We start from the raw sequence: 15446 nt of genomic DNA on the forward strand, positions 1-15446 counted from the left end.
TTCATCACAGTTTTGAGAAGTATACCCTTAATTCCTAGCTTTTTATAAAAGGCCATTTTTTTCTTATATGTTTCAGTAAAATCCTTGAACTTTCTTGTAAGATGAATCCACCACTGTCTCTTCCATAATGTTTTTGATAAAATAAGAATTTTTTGGAGGCCAAATATCAGAGGCCAGTATCATTATGCCACACCAGAGAATTTGAAAGCTTATGGTAAAGCACTGGACTGAGAATGCAGGGTCTATAATTGGCTGGTGGAAAGATTGTCTTTGGGATGAGTAATTCTTCCTGTCTTCATAAAGCTGCTGTCTGGAAATATTTATTAAAAATATTGAGACAGAGATACAGCTATTAAAATTGCTACCAATGAATATTTTTGACTAAGAAATCTGACGAAGTCATGCGGGTTATTTGTCCTCCTTGTACTTACTGAAGACTGTGGGTTGCTCCAAAAATAGTGCCTCCTATTTATTTGCATAGAAACTACAACAGGAACAAAGAATGCAATAACACTATGTGATAGAGCAAATTCTAAGCTACAAAACACTGTTGTTGTTGTTTTTTTAACAGTCACCACTATTAGCTATGGCATTTTTCACCAGCGAAGAAGAAGAGCGGCCAACGGACATAGTGGAACACAGGAAGTTCCATACAAAAATGAGGAAAAATTTCTTTACTTTGAGAGTGACAAAGCACTGGAATAAGCTGCCCAGAATAGTTACAGAGTTTCCTCTAGGAGATAATAAAAAAATGACTGGACAGTTTCCTGTGTAATCTACTCTTGTGCACCTTCTTTAGCAGGAGGTTGGACTGGATGATCTCTAGAGGTCCCTTCTAACCGCTACGATTCCGTAATTCTGTGAAAACTAACCGATAAGTGCAGAACAACTTAACAGACCAAGAGTTTCCTGATGTAGTGACAAATATGCTGCAACTGTTGCACAGACTGATGAGAGACCAGGACTAGGTGCACTAATAAGTGTCTTCATGCTCCAGATATAATGAATAGTGGAGTTTTCTAACCTTCCTATTGGGCTCCAAACTCACTGAAGTCATAACTCCTTTATATTTGGCTTCCTTCTCTCTGACCTCCTGTCAGATCCATTGCTTCTCCCAGCTCAGTCTATCTGCCGAGCTTGGGCTGTGCCTGGATAGGTAGTGGTTACAAATGAATCTGGAAGGCTGCATGTCTTGTCTTTCCTGACATCTGTTTTCTCAGGCTCCAAGTTTGGGTGTGGACTTTATCTGCCCACCTTGTACACAGAGTCTCTGCTCTGCTGCTTGAATATACGTTGTGATCCTTGTGGTGGGGACACTGGGGAGTAAATGTGAGACTTAGCCATTTATTTGCTATTTGCATACAGAGAAATGTTTTTTTTCTGAGCCTTCGCTCCATCCAGTAGTATGCAGTGGCAAATTCCCAAACTTTATTTCCTTTCTCCATTGACCTATTAGCATTGTTTTGGGATCGTTACCAGAAGTTCACTCAATCTATATTGTCAACAATGTCTTTATACTAGGAAAGGTTGGACTTCGAAACAGGAGGAAAGGTGGAATTCAGCTGTCAACTGAGTGAAAGAACTGGGGAAAATACTTACTAAGCCACTGAAAGGCTGGGCAAACTTCTGTTACACTTTGTTTATCTAGGATTTGGAACTGGTGGATATCACTTGGTGTGGGTTTGGAGTCTTCATGCTATCTGAGGGGAGTAGACTTCCTTCATTACAAAAAGGAAAAAGCCACCCTTGTTCCCTATCCTTGTGTGCTGACTTACTGCAACAATAGAAAGAGCTGGTTGAAAGGAAAATACAGGCAACCTATAATAAAAGAGGGGTAATTTGAAAATATTGACTAATTACTTGGTTTGTATTTAAAATCAGTTTACAGCTCCTTTTCTTTTCAGAAAAATCTGCTACTGAGAATGTACTTACATCACTAGTGGGCTTCAACAGATGAAAGTGAAACAGAAACAAGTGGAGATGGCACCCTCTGTGTCAGCAAGAATGTTCAAGTCTGCTCTTAGTTTTTTTCAGTTTAGGATACTCATTGTTTTCCACTTGGACAGGCGTTCTACTTACAGCTTTTAAGGAATTAAAACATCTATTATGTCTTGTGAGGGCATGGTACAAGAACCAACATGTCTTAGAAGCCTTTCGTGTGTGGATCTGTCTTCTCTCTCCACTCCTCTTTCAGACAAACAATAATCTTTGCTTTTCAGCTGCTTTCTTGTTTTGCTATGCTGACCTGAGCACTGTCATGCATTTTGTGATGCCTGACGGAATAAATCACGTCTGATGATGGCCAAGATCAGAGAACAAAAGATTTTCCATTCATCACTTGAAGTGGTTGTTTTCTTCAAAGGTACAAAGAGCTGCTTTTGATTTACACTACCTTCCTGACAGAGCCTGGGGAGGGTGGGAAGCCATGTGGCTGGAGCTGAGGTGAGGCCAGGAGTGGAAGTGAGCTGTAACTGGGGAGGTGCAGGAACCCTTCATCTTTTCCAAATCTTGCCAAAGCAGCCCTAATTTTTCCTTCCTTTTTTCCTTCCTTTTTTCCTTCCTTTTTTCCTTCCTTTTTTCCTTCCTTCTTTCCTTCCTTCTTTCCTTCCTTCTTTCCTTCCTTCTTTCCTTCCTTCTTTCCTTCCTTCTTTCCTTCCTTCTTTCCTTCCTTCTTTCCTTCCTTCTTTCCTTCCTTCTTTCCTTCCTTCATTTTTTAGTTTATTTTTTTAGTTTACTTTTCATGAGTGAGGCACTTGATTCTGTGCTAATGAGCAATGTAAGAATGAGATAAATTCATTTCCCATCCTTTACAATGTGGAATGAACAACCCACCAGAAAACTAAATATTGATGCTGTCTGCTGCACTGATAATTGGTCTCTGCTTTCATCTCCAAACAATCCCTTGCTTGGATTCCATTATTCATTCTAAGCAGAAAAGGATTATTAATGCAGTGTTCTTTATTTTTTTTCCTTTGGTGTGTGTATGAACAAGAGAGCAATACTGCAATAAATGTATTGGCTAAGAGAAAACATTTGCAAGAGATCCTTGCCCATTTTTTTAATCTTCTCTTATCATGAAGAATGTGTGCAGTGATAAATCGTTCTGCTAATCAAACAGCACTGAAAGGTTAGGTCATTGGAAGTCTTTAGTCATTTTGTGCTTTTCAAGAGTGAATTTGTTAAAATTATGCTGAATATCCACTTAAAGCCTCAGCTGAAAACCCTACCTGTGTTTTATAACTCTGCACTGTCAGAACTCATAATAAGTCAAACATTCTTTCAGAGGTACTCATAAGGGAGAAAAAACCCTGTAAATTTAAGAGTAATTTCAGATTGTAAATGAAAAAGAGAGGCACGACTGTTCATTTGCACCAATCATGCCTTCCTTTCATCTGCTCTGATTAGGCCTGGTGCGGTTTCATCAAACTACTCCATCACCGAGCTGTCACTCCAGTCGTCTGTTGATTGAAAACAATCAGGGCTCTGATGGCACAATTATTCTGACCCTTTAACTAGAGGCTGCTGTGATAATGAAAGGTTGATTATGATAGTTTGTGCCTCTTTCAGTTTGCCAAGAAGGTTAATTTGGGCATCAGACGGATGTTTAATGGGCGCTTGCTGGCTACACTGAGGTAAATGAGAACGTGCAGTCTTCGATATTGCATGGATATAGTTTGGCTGTCAATCATTGTCATTTTGAGTTTGTGCCTCACACTCTGGAAATCACATTTTATTTTTTCCTTGGGATTTAATTTATTCTGTGCCCTGAGGAAGTTCTTTCGCTCCATGACCTTCACAGTAGCTTTCTCTGTCTTTTTTCCCTTCCCTCAAATGGAGCCCAAAGGCATAATATATCTAGAGGAACATTTTTCTTTCATTTTCCGCATTGGGGGGGAAAAAAAAGAAGAAGGAAATTTTAAAATCCCTGTTTATCTACTCACCCCGAACAGAGTAAATGTTTTAATTCTGATTGTAAAATCAGGATGTGCAAATGAAAGCTTGCCTGCTTGCTAATGCAGCACCACACCAGGGGCTGCTTACATACATACGCATTTGTAAAACTGACAAACAGGTAATTTTAAAATGTCGCTGTGTAAAGAGGTTGGGGGATGGCACAGCAATATTTTCAGAGATTGCACACGTATGCCTCAGCCTGGTGCCTTGAAAAGACGGTCTCAGTCACCGTAGTACAACTTTTTGAGTTGGAAAGTCTCTCTTCAGGGTTCAGGGGCAAAAGACGTTTCATTGCTGATTCAGAGATTATTAATATTTACTGTGTTCAGATGGAGAGAATCCTATGCATAATTTTGTAGTTGTTTGGCTCAAGGTGCAAAAGAAATGCAAATACCTCATAATTTTGATTGTTCTACATGCAGCTCATTACAGTCTTATTTTTATGCACATTCTTAATTCAAAATAAAAAGATGAAGAAGATTTCCCTCCTTAAGGCTCTAGGTTTGGGTCACTCGTTTCCCATGCTGAAAAATGTAAGGTACTACCTGATTGATACAACTCACATTTACTTGATGACTTCTGTGCTAGCTTTCTAAGAGTATTTGTGTGCAACCCATAGCTTTGAAAAATTGAGGGTGTTTTTGTTTTTCCACAGAAAGAATTCTTTACTTAAATGCTTTTATTACATGGCTGATACAGTCCAATTAGTTTGCCGTAAGTAAAATGCTTAAATTGATATCCTGAACCCTCTGGGTTTTGTCCTCTGTAGTCCCTAGAGAAAGGAGGACTGAGACCCTTTAGAAATCCAAATTCACGCCCATTGGAAATTTCTACTCATTTTAGTACATGAAAATTTCTACAGAGTATTTAATGGATTTTAAATCAGAGCTTTGGTAGAAGTCCTGACTTATCCCTAGGTTATGCTCCTGTACTTGATGTGAAAAGCTAGAATGCTGCTGCAGATAACCATCTATTGAGAGATAGTGGTTTTGAGGCAAAAGGTTTCTGTCTGCAAAGTCTGCTGAAATAAACTCCATGAAGACACCAAATCATGTTCAAATTGATAGTCAACATTTTAAGGGGACATGCAGCAATATGGTGTAAGCTGAAGCCGTATACTGAACTAGTAAACTCCAAGTTCTGCTTTGTGAAGTTCCCTGGCCTCTCTTAAAATGATTGCAGTAGTAGCTTCCACAACACAGCTTGTCTTATTTATCAGAGCTGTAGCACTGGCCAACATATTAATGTTAAGAAGATATGAATTTGATTTATTCTTCTGACTTTTTTTTTTCTTATGTTAAGCAACAGAAAGACCATTCAGGTGACATTTATGTTGAAATTAGAGGTTTGTGGGTGCTTTTCGGTTTACTTTCTTATCCTTCTTTGCCTGATATGTATCATCATCAGATTATCATGCAGAAAGCTGGTAATTGGTGTTGAATATATCTGGTCGCACTCCGGGAGAATACTTCCTTCCACTTTTGTTTGTATATTTAAAATTATCCTTTCTCCTAAAATGGGATTGTTTGCTATGTTATTTTACATAAGATTTCCACTTGTTTTACTGAGAAAGTGGAAATTAATCTATTAGAAACTTATATTTCTGTTCAATTGTTGCTAGAAAGAAGAAAAACAGCTCAGTATTTCCACCATGTGTTTGCTTCTTCTCAGTTATTAGGAACTGTAGATGGTATAAACTAACATAATTCCTTTGCAGTCTTTGGGTCTCTGATGTGAATACGCTAGCTGAAGGTTAGACAAAGATGACTTCAATGGAGTTCTCAAAACCTCTTGAGAAAGGAGTCCAAGGACTCTGTAGAAACAAACTTTCCCTGTTGCTGCCTTTGTGATTTTAAGTTTCCAGATGAACTTGGTTCTAACAAGTATGTCAAACTTTGCACTGTAGCCTTGCCTGTTCAGCATCTTCCTTGAATCAAAGCTGTAATTGGCAGCCCAAAAAAACCTGATAGCTATCCATTGCAGGGATGTCTTCAACAGGAGTGAAGCTCCTAATTCAGCTTTAACCTGCACTGCCCCCTTTGCCTTCTCCAGCTGTGGTATATATATGGTACATAGATCATAATGGCAGAGAGGGAAGGGCTGAGTTCCTACACTGTATGAGTCAGGCTGTTGAAGCACTATGCTGGAAGCAGAAGCTGCCATTGTATGTACAGTGGAACCACAATCCAACATGAAGGCACGTTTAGATGTATACTGCAACTGCACACAGTACGTTTTCCGTCTGTTTCCTGATGTTTTGAGAATGTACTCCATTGCTGCATCAAATAATATAACCTTGGAACAGAAAAATCCTCTGGGTAAAGGCTTCAGAATAAGAAAAGTAATCTGGCTTGAAAATTCTGTCCTTCTGAGATTCTACTTTTGTCATTTACTTAGTTTAGAAGACGAATATGGCAAAATATATTATTTATTAAAGTTAATATAGGTACTTGGCTGTAGCTTCCTTTTTACACACACTCATACATTAAAATTAATAGGAAAAGAAGCTTCTTACAGTTTAAACAGAATTTGCCTGTATGATACTAGCAGTAGGAGTCTTTCCTTATTTTTGTAAATTATTTAGCAGCGATACGAATATTTTAAAATTCCAAATTGTGGACAGTCTCTTTGTTTTCACTTCCTTGCTTGTTTGCACTTTAAACATAGATGTAATTTCAAGTGCTATTGGTACCTCCTTAGAGAAGTTTGAATGTCTCTCCTTGCAGTGTCATACAGTATATAATGGCTTTGTGTTTATTTGCCAGTTCTGATTGTAGTTGCTAATCACTACTGCCCAATAGGCTGAAAAATGGACACCGTAATTAGTGCATAGATGGGGTCAATTTTTGAGTTTGAATTCCTTGAAGGCACCAGATTTCTAAGACTAAATTAAACAAATACTTAGTAAAGGTAGAACTTATACTGATAAATATACAGGTGTTTGCTGATATATTATGTGTAAATTTCTGTTTTCACTATGTGCACAATTTACTTTTGCCTCCTTTACAGTAATGGAAATTGAGAACAGTATTACAGTCCATCAGTGACTATTTCTTCTACATGCAAAAGACTTGTTTGGAAATTTAATTTTCTTTCTCCTGATCTTCTCCCCCTTCAGCTTTCCAATAGCTGTCAAACCATCCACTGACTAGAGTGTCAGTTCACTTCACAGATAACTCAGTTTTCTTCCATGCTCCATGGTGTGAGACAGCACATTCTGCTAGAGAGCACTGTAACAATGCACGCTGCATCAGAAATGTATGAATCTAAGGCTCGTTTTGTGAGTTCCCCTAAATCCATATAACCAGCTTCATAGCCCTGTGTCACAACCTAGGAGATTGTCATGTGTTCTCTGAAAAATATATATAAATACCTACATCTGTAGCTTTAATACAGCGTAATTATTTTTTAAGGAGCGTCTCAAATAGAGATTGTGGAATTTAAAGTCAGGTAACAGTCATTGTTATCATTAGCAAGATGAAGACATAAAAACAGTACTGCTTTTAGCTCGTACCACCTTTTCTGTGCCTTGGCATACCAAGAATTAGGTGTCGGTCACAGAAACACAGCATCCACTACAGTCAAATTGTGTTCAGCAGTAGATTGAGTTAGTCTGGACAAGCGATTCTGAACAGATTGTGATTCCTACATCTCAGTTACTTTCCTAAGACTCAAGAGAGCTTCTCTGCTGATTATCAAATGCCTGCAGAATGTCCTGGTGATACAGTGATGTACAGGGTTCTTAATACTGCCTCATAAATTACTGCAATTTACTACACTACTCCTCTGCTAAGTCTGAGTGGTACTGAGTGATGGCCAGTAAGTCCTGTACAGAAAATACAACCCAGGATGCACTTCATTCTCCTGTTGCAGTTGCTAACCAGAAAGGAAACGTGGAAGTAGTGTAGACCAAAGATACCTTAGGTGCTGCTTTTGAAGGATCCCTTCTTGTAGTTTGAAACCATTTCCTCTTATCCTATTACAACAAACCCTGCTGAAGAGTGTGTCCCCTTCTTTCCTATAACCTCTCTTTAGATACTTGAAAGGCTATTATCAGGCCTCCCTGGAGCCTTCTCCATGTTGGACAGCCCCAGCTTTCTTAGCCTGTCCTCGTAGTGGAGGTATAAATTCTTCTTTAACATAACAACAAATCATTCAGGCAGGGTGAATTCACTTGTTGTCTTTGTTATAATGAAGATAGCCTGAATTCTGGTGAAATTCAAATATCTGGTCAGTTAGGAAATATGAGTGCCTCTGAAGACTTTGAGGAATAACGTAGGGTAGGGAGTTAACCAAAACCTCTCAATAGGACACACCAGATATGTAGATTTGGTGGGTTTAGAACATTCAAATATAATCCTCAATGATTTCAAATCCATAAATGCTTTTTAAGTGTATGTAATTAATTTCCTTTTATCTTCAGGCCTAAACACATTCAGCTAATGCACATTTTGAAGCTCACTTCAGCATTTAACTCACTAAACTACTGTTGCAACTACTGATGCCCTTCATTGATTCTTTGTTTCACAAGGGTTGAGTAGAACAGTGGAGAAAAAAACATTTCAAATTAACCTTAATGAGAAGGTGGTTTTAGTCTGTCACCTTCCCTCTTTGACAGAATACAGAAGCAGTAGTAATGTTGATATATTGTACTTATATGAAGGTCTTTAGTAACACAGAAGTCTTTCTTTCCAGTTTCTTTCATATGACTTCTCCATGAGCGCTACAGGGCGGTGAGTAACTGCTGTTACTGCACGACTAGTTGGCAGCTCCCCATCCAAGAGTTGTCAGGATATGGAAAAAAATCAAGCAAAGGAGCCTGTCCTTATCTAGAACCATCCAATGTCTTTATGAATGACTTAAGAATGTAATAACAAGGTTTTTATGTTTTTAGACAATCAGATGGTGAAATGGTCTACAAGCACTTTTGTAAATAAAATTACGAGTGGGAATATTGTTGGCAGACTGGAACAGTGATTTGAAGTAAACGGTAAAATTAGTAATGACTAATTACTGATATAAGTGAAAGCGTGACACTTTGTGGAAGTTCTTTGGGGAAAAAAATGGGAATAGTAGTATGTCAGCAGTGTCATTAGTGCATAGGTCAGCAATATCGTAGTATATTAATGGTCTTACGTAACAATATACAAACAAGAATGGCATAGACTGGTACAGTCCATGATCTTTTCAATCTGTTCTCTAGTACTACAGCCCTAAATGGAAGCTGGTTTTCATCTTTTATAGATGGGAGGCAGTGATCATCAAACTCAAGGGTTGGACTAGTGGTTCCTGGGCTCTGGGGTACAAACCCAAAAAAGGAAAATGAGGCAAGTGAGTTGAAAGCTGTAGAAATCCATCACAATTAAAAGGAAGATCTGCCCAAGAAGATAGTTGAGTATGAGGGCAGTTTTCATGTGGAAATAGGGGTATTTTCATTACTGGAGATTTTCAAGAATTATGTGTACATTTCTTGAAATGGTTTAGGCCCTTTCTAGCCTCTTTTCAAACCAGGATGGATTGAATAAGCTTTATGTAAATTCAAGTCTGTGTGTTGTTTTGGCTGTTGATACCACCTGTGATTGCTGATCAGTTTCAGAGTCTTTCTCTCCTCTTTCTCCCAGTCTCAAACCAGCAGAACCTCATCTCTACTCCTCTCTGGCCATTTTAACTTTTCTCAATTTTTTTTTTTTTAATAAATAAATGAAACAGAAGGAAAAATTGAAAGGTCTATTATCTTTTTTTTTTCCTCATAAATTGAATTAAAGGTAGCGGGAAGAGAGTGTTGTGTTTCTTTTCTAATCACTTAACTGGAATCTTGCTTTTCTTTCTAGTGGACCTGTTGTCACATAGTCCCTATATTTATATTACTGCTTCAGCAGCTTGATCCTGGATTGTGCTCTCCTATAGCATCACTAACCGTAGGAATATTGCGTATAGTGGTATTACAGTCTGATAATACTGTGGAAATTCTTTTGGGGAATGATGCAATACAATGTTTTTATGTGTAATATAGGTGGACGTTTAGTATGTGTCTTCTATGATGACTCACATTCATTCATGACTACTTTTTGTATGGATTGATATCTCTGTTGAGGCAAGTGTGTAGCTCTACTTGGAATGAAAACACAGATTTTAAAGACCAAACTTTGGCAGAATTATATCTGAATAATTGGTATTTTGTTTTTCCCTTTCTTCTCCCTACTTCCAGTTGGCTGTAAGGTGGTTGGAGCACAACTGCCACTACCAGTACATGGATGAGCTTCTCCAGTACGTCCGCTTTGGCCTTATGGATGTGGATACACTGCATACTGTAGCTCTTTCTCATCCTCTTGTCCAAGCTAGTGAAACTGCAACAGCGCTTGTTAATGAGGCCTTGGCTTACCACCAGAGCATCTATGCACAGCCAGTTTGGCAAACCAGAAGGACAAAACCCCGCTTCCAGTCAGACACTCTTTACATTATTGGTGGGAAAAAGCGTGAAATCTGTAAAGTGAAGGAACTGCGCTACTTCAACCCTGTTGATCAGGAGAACGTTCACATTGCAGGGATCGCGAACTGGAGTGAGCTTGCACCGATGCCCATGGGGAGAAGCCACCACTGCGTTGCCGTCATGGGAGACTTTCTGTTTGTGGCGGGTGGGGAAGCTGAGCACTCCACGGGACGCACCTGCGCCGTGAGGACTGCCTGTCGCTATGACCCCCGAACCAACTCCTGGGCAGAGATAGCTCCCATGAAGAACTGCCGGGAGCACTTTGTGCTCGGAGCAGTGGACGAATACCTGTATGCAGTAGGAGGCAGAAATGAGTTGCGTCAAGTCCTACCCACTGTAGAACGCTACTGTCCCAAGAAGAACAAGTGGACCTTTGTACAGTCCTTTGACCGATCGCTTTCGTGCCATGCAGGATACGTGGTGGATGGTCTTCTTTGGATATCAGGTAGAAACATTTCTCACAGTTTGAGGTATTAACAAGATATCAAAATGCAGTCTTGAATGACTTCTAGTAAACCATCTTTGGTTTTATATGTCAAGATAACTTTTGTCATAGGAGTGAGTATTTTAAAGGACTTTAGAATGGAAGCATGTAATGAAGCCTGATTAGAGGTATAGGGGCAGAACACAGCTGCCTACTATATACGAAAGGGAGCTTATAAACAGGAAAGAAACCAACTTTTTACACAAGCAGATGGTAATAGGACAAGGGGGAATGATTTTAACTAAAAGAGGGGAGATTTACATTAGATATTAGGAGGACATTTTGTTCAGAGGGTGGTGAGGCACTGGCGTGGGCTGCCCAGAGAAGTTGTGGATGTTCCATCCCTGAAGGTGTTCCAGGCCAGGTTGGATGGGGCCCTGGGCTGCCTGATCTGATGGATGGCAACTGTGTCTGTAGCAGAGAGTTGGAACTGAATGGTCTTTAAGATCCCTTCCAACCAAAGTCATTCTGTGATTGTGCGATTTCTGTGTTTCAAGTTGCATATGTTGTGTACACTACTTCCAATCACCATCCATAAATCGCGGCAAATCAAAATGATAATGCACTCTTTGACAAGTTTTGAATTACAAATTCTGTGTGCTTGCTGAAAAATAAGAAAGTAAAACCTACTTTCTGTAGTATGATCAGGTACTACTGTGTTTATTCTTGCAATTGGGAATTAAATGCTTGTTGGCTTGTGTAGCTTTAGGGCTTAAAGGCAGGTGATTGAACTCCTCCTTCTTGCTCTTGAAGATATATTAACAGGCCACAGCAACCTTCATTAGAAATCCTGTGTGACTCTGACTGTCAATAACAAGTGCACAGGACTGGCTGGATGTAATCGTAGCACTATGGCACGGGTAGATGAAAGTATAGGCCTTGTAATTGTAAACTAACATATCATTTGCAACTCAGTCTGATAGGCTTTTTGTTGTACGTGTACTCAGTGATGGGATTTGAGGATATCGTGCCATCAGTCCTTGTAGTGACTTTTCTGGTATTACTTGCTTTGGAACAAGGTTGATGCTTTCTATAGAAGGCACAAGAGGCAAAATGGAAGCACCTTTCAGTAAGAAGTGTGTCATGGAAGGTGATAATGTTGTCTTATGTATGTCAATGAGTAGATAGGACCAGCCCTTGAAGAAAATGTTCAGTGACGGTGTCTTAACTATAGATAGCCTCTAAGGATTTTGGTGTGGTTTGAGAATCCTATGGTGTATAGATGATATGTGAACAAATGATTAATTAAGCTCATTAAGCCTTCATTGTGCTTGTCAACGTATGCCATTGAGGTTAGCGGAGCTCCTTGTGGATGTATCTTTCTGCCCTTACAAGTTAAATAGTTCACAGGATTATATCTCCTAGCTCTGCTGGGAGAAGTAATGGACACGTATTTTCATCCATACGCACTGAAATCATGACTGATATGTTTGGAAAGAATGGCATGAGAGAACATCAGGAGTCACAGAGATGCCTGGCAGGCACTCCGGGTCTCTTTCTGTAATGGTTAACTTTGAAGAAGTTCCGTACAGTTTGGGTTGTGTATTGAGTGTGCATGTGGTCTGCTTTAAGAGTCAGGTATGGATTTTTGATGTAAGGAATCAACAAGGTGTGTTCAGAGCCTTCCCCTGTTTATTCATTACCTCCCTTGTTCCATCAGTGGAAAGAGATGAGTGCCTGTGATGGGCAAGACAAAGTATGAAGGTGCTAGTTCTACTATATCTTGATTTCTTTATTTATTTACCTTCCTCTTACGGTTAATGGTTGACAGTTTCTATTTTTGACAAACAGCACTTTTTAGGAAATTGTATTTAATGTATCTGTGTGAAATCCTTGAAAGAGCACTAGAAGTACTTGTCAGAGTGTGGTCCTTGCACTAGTACATTACAAAAAATGATTTTTTTTAATCATTTTTTTTTTCTGTACTAAAATCACAAACAATCTCTACCCAGTTTGTTAGAGATTTTTAAGGCAAATGTGAGATTGGCTTCAGATCGCTTTTAATTTTTTCCAGCTGTGCTAGAAAAGGGAGTATTCATGGCAGTTTGGTGAAGTTTATGGTAGTCTGATGAAGTTCCCACTGATTAGAAAAGGGGAAACATAACATTCATTTTTAAGAAGTGGAAAAAAGAAGATGCGGGGATCTACAGGTCAGTCAGTCACACCTCTGGGCCTGGCAAGATCATTGAGCCGATTTTCCGGAAGGCCCTAAGGCACATGGAAAATAAAGATGAAGTGACTGGTGGTAATCAACATAATTTCATCTAGGGCAAGTCATGCTTGAAGAACTTGGCTGCCTTTATGATGGAGTTACAGTGTCAGGGATAAAGGAAAAGCAACTGATGTAATCTACCTGGACTTGTGCAGAACATTTGACGCTGTCCCTCATGACATCCTGGTCACAAAATTGGAGAAAAATGGATTTGATGGTTGGACCTCTCTGGATAAAGGATTGGCTGGATGGTTGTACTCAGGGAGTTGCGGTCAGCAGCGCAGTGTCTGAGTGGAGACCGGTGATAGAATCATAGAATCACTGATGAGTGGCATTCCTCAGGGATTGGCACTGGGTCCAGAGTTATTTAACATCTTTGTAGACAATATGGACTGTGGGAGCAAGCGCACCCACAGCAAGTTTCTAGATAATACCAAGCTGAGCTGTGCAGTGGACAAGCTAGAGGGAAGGGATGCTACAGGGAAGGACATGAGCAGTCTTGAGAGGTGGGCCCATGTCAACCTCGTGTAATTCAACAAGGCCAAGTGCAAGATCCTGCACCTGGGTCAGGGAAATCCCAAGCACAGGTACAGGCTGGATGGAGAATGGCTTGAAAACAGCCCTGAGAAGAAGGATTTGTGGGTGTCAGTTGATGTAAGACTCAACATGAGCCAGCAATGCACTCTTGCAGTTCAGAAGACCAACTGTATCCTGGGTTGCATGAAAAGAAGCGTGACCAGCAGGTCAAGGGAGGTCCTTGTGCCCCACTCTCTCTTGTGAGACTCCACCTGGAGTACTGTATCCAGTTCTGGAGCCCCCAGCACAATAGCATGGAGTTGTTGAAGCAGGCCCAGAGGAGGGCTATGAAGTTGATCAGAGGGCTGGAGCACCTCCCCTCTGGGGGCAGGCTGTGAGAGCTGGGGCTCTTCAGCCTAGAGAAAATGGGGGGACCTTATAGTGGCCTTCTAGTACCTGAAAGTGTTTCTCAGAAAAACTGAGGAGGGACTTTATGAGGGTGTATAGCAACAGGATGAGGGGAAATGGCTTTAAACTGGAAGAGGGTAGATTTAGATGAGATACTAGGAACTCTTTACTGTGAGGGTAGTGAGACACTGGAACAGTGGATACCCCCTCCCTGTCAGTGTTCAAGACAAGGCTGGATGGGGCTTTGAGCAACCTGGTCTAGAGGGAAGTGTCTCTGCCTATAGTATGGGGTTGGAACTACATGCTCTTAAACATCCCTTCCAGCCCAAACCATTCTATGATTCTATTATATTATGCTGTTTTTTATGTGTTTAGTTATGGAAGTGGAATACATGCATGCCTGTGTCCAGATGCTGCTGGGATTTATATAATGTAGCACTGTGATATTACATATTTAATACACTTGCAGAATCAGAGGGAAGAAGTCATAGAAGCTTATTAGATCAACTGCTAACAAATGGCAAAAAAAAAAAACAAAAAAAAACCACAACAACCAAATTTTACCAGTATTGTTTCACATACATTTGAAAATGCAACATAGCTCCTGTGGTAAAAACCAATGGTGTATGAAGTTTTGGCAGCAGAGTAAGCCAGATAGGACTGTTGGGTTGTTAGAGTTGCCAGATTCCGTTTGTTTACTGTAGATTATGAAATGCAATACTTCTGAGGATATTGATCTGAATTATGTACTCACAAATTGAAAGCTGGGATTTATCTGTTGAACAGTTATTTTTAAAATAAAGGTAGATGGAGATGTTTTAACTATAACTAGCTTTTTACCATTAATTGATTGCTTAGGAGTATATATGTATATTCAAGGGCGTTCAGGGGCAGAGGAATGGTACACGGAGATGTTTTATTGTGTTAACATATCAGTAGTTACTGATGAAAAGACCTGCTGTTCCACCATCAAATATAAGATGTTAGTGTAAGAATAATCAGTAATGTGGGAGGGAACCTAATTTTTAAGTACCTAATCTAAAATTATGTGATTAAAAAATTAGTCTGAGTTAGGGATGTTTCTGAGAAGTATCCCTGCTGCTTTATGGGAAATTCAGGTCATCACCAGAGCTCTCAAAGTCAGTCTGATGCTACTAGCTGGCACAACTACTATGAAAATCTGCCCAGCTTTTTAATAAGTGAATAAGTTAAATAGTAGTAATATAAATTTTTAGACCTTGTATTTGTGGAGAAAGTCATCAAAACATGATTAATAGTCAAAACAGTAATACCTTTGCTACAAGCCCTTCCTTCTACGGCTTTGCTAATCAAAGTCTGGCTAGAATTAAAGGGTTTTCTGTTGTCATTATTGGGATTCATTG

General features: G+C 39.6%; 1 protein-coding gene across 4 annotated transcripts in view; it reads left to right on the forward strand.

Annotated features, from left to right (window-relative positions):
* The window catches only part of KLHL32 (kelch like family member 32), a 124839-nt gene that overhangs the window by 96328 nt on the left and 13065 nt on the right, over positions 1-15446 (forward strand). For all 4 annotated transcript variants that reach the window (XM_048936719.1, XM_048936717.1, XM_048936718.1 and 1 more), the window contains one exon: positions 10163-10889. In XM_048936719.1, the coding sequence (XP_048792676.1) occupies positions 10163-10889 (727 nt within the window). The remainder of the gene's footprint in view (positions 1-10162; positions 10890-15446) is intronic.

This window comes from Lagopus muta, chromosome 2, assembly GCF_023343835.1.
Source record: "Lagopus muta isolate bLagMut1 chromosome 2, bLagMut1 primary, whole genome shotgun sequence".
Taxonomy (NCBI): domain Eukaryota; kingdom Metazoa; phylum Chordata; class Aves; order Galliformes; family Phasianidae; genus Lagopus; species Lagopus muta.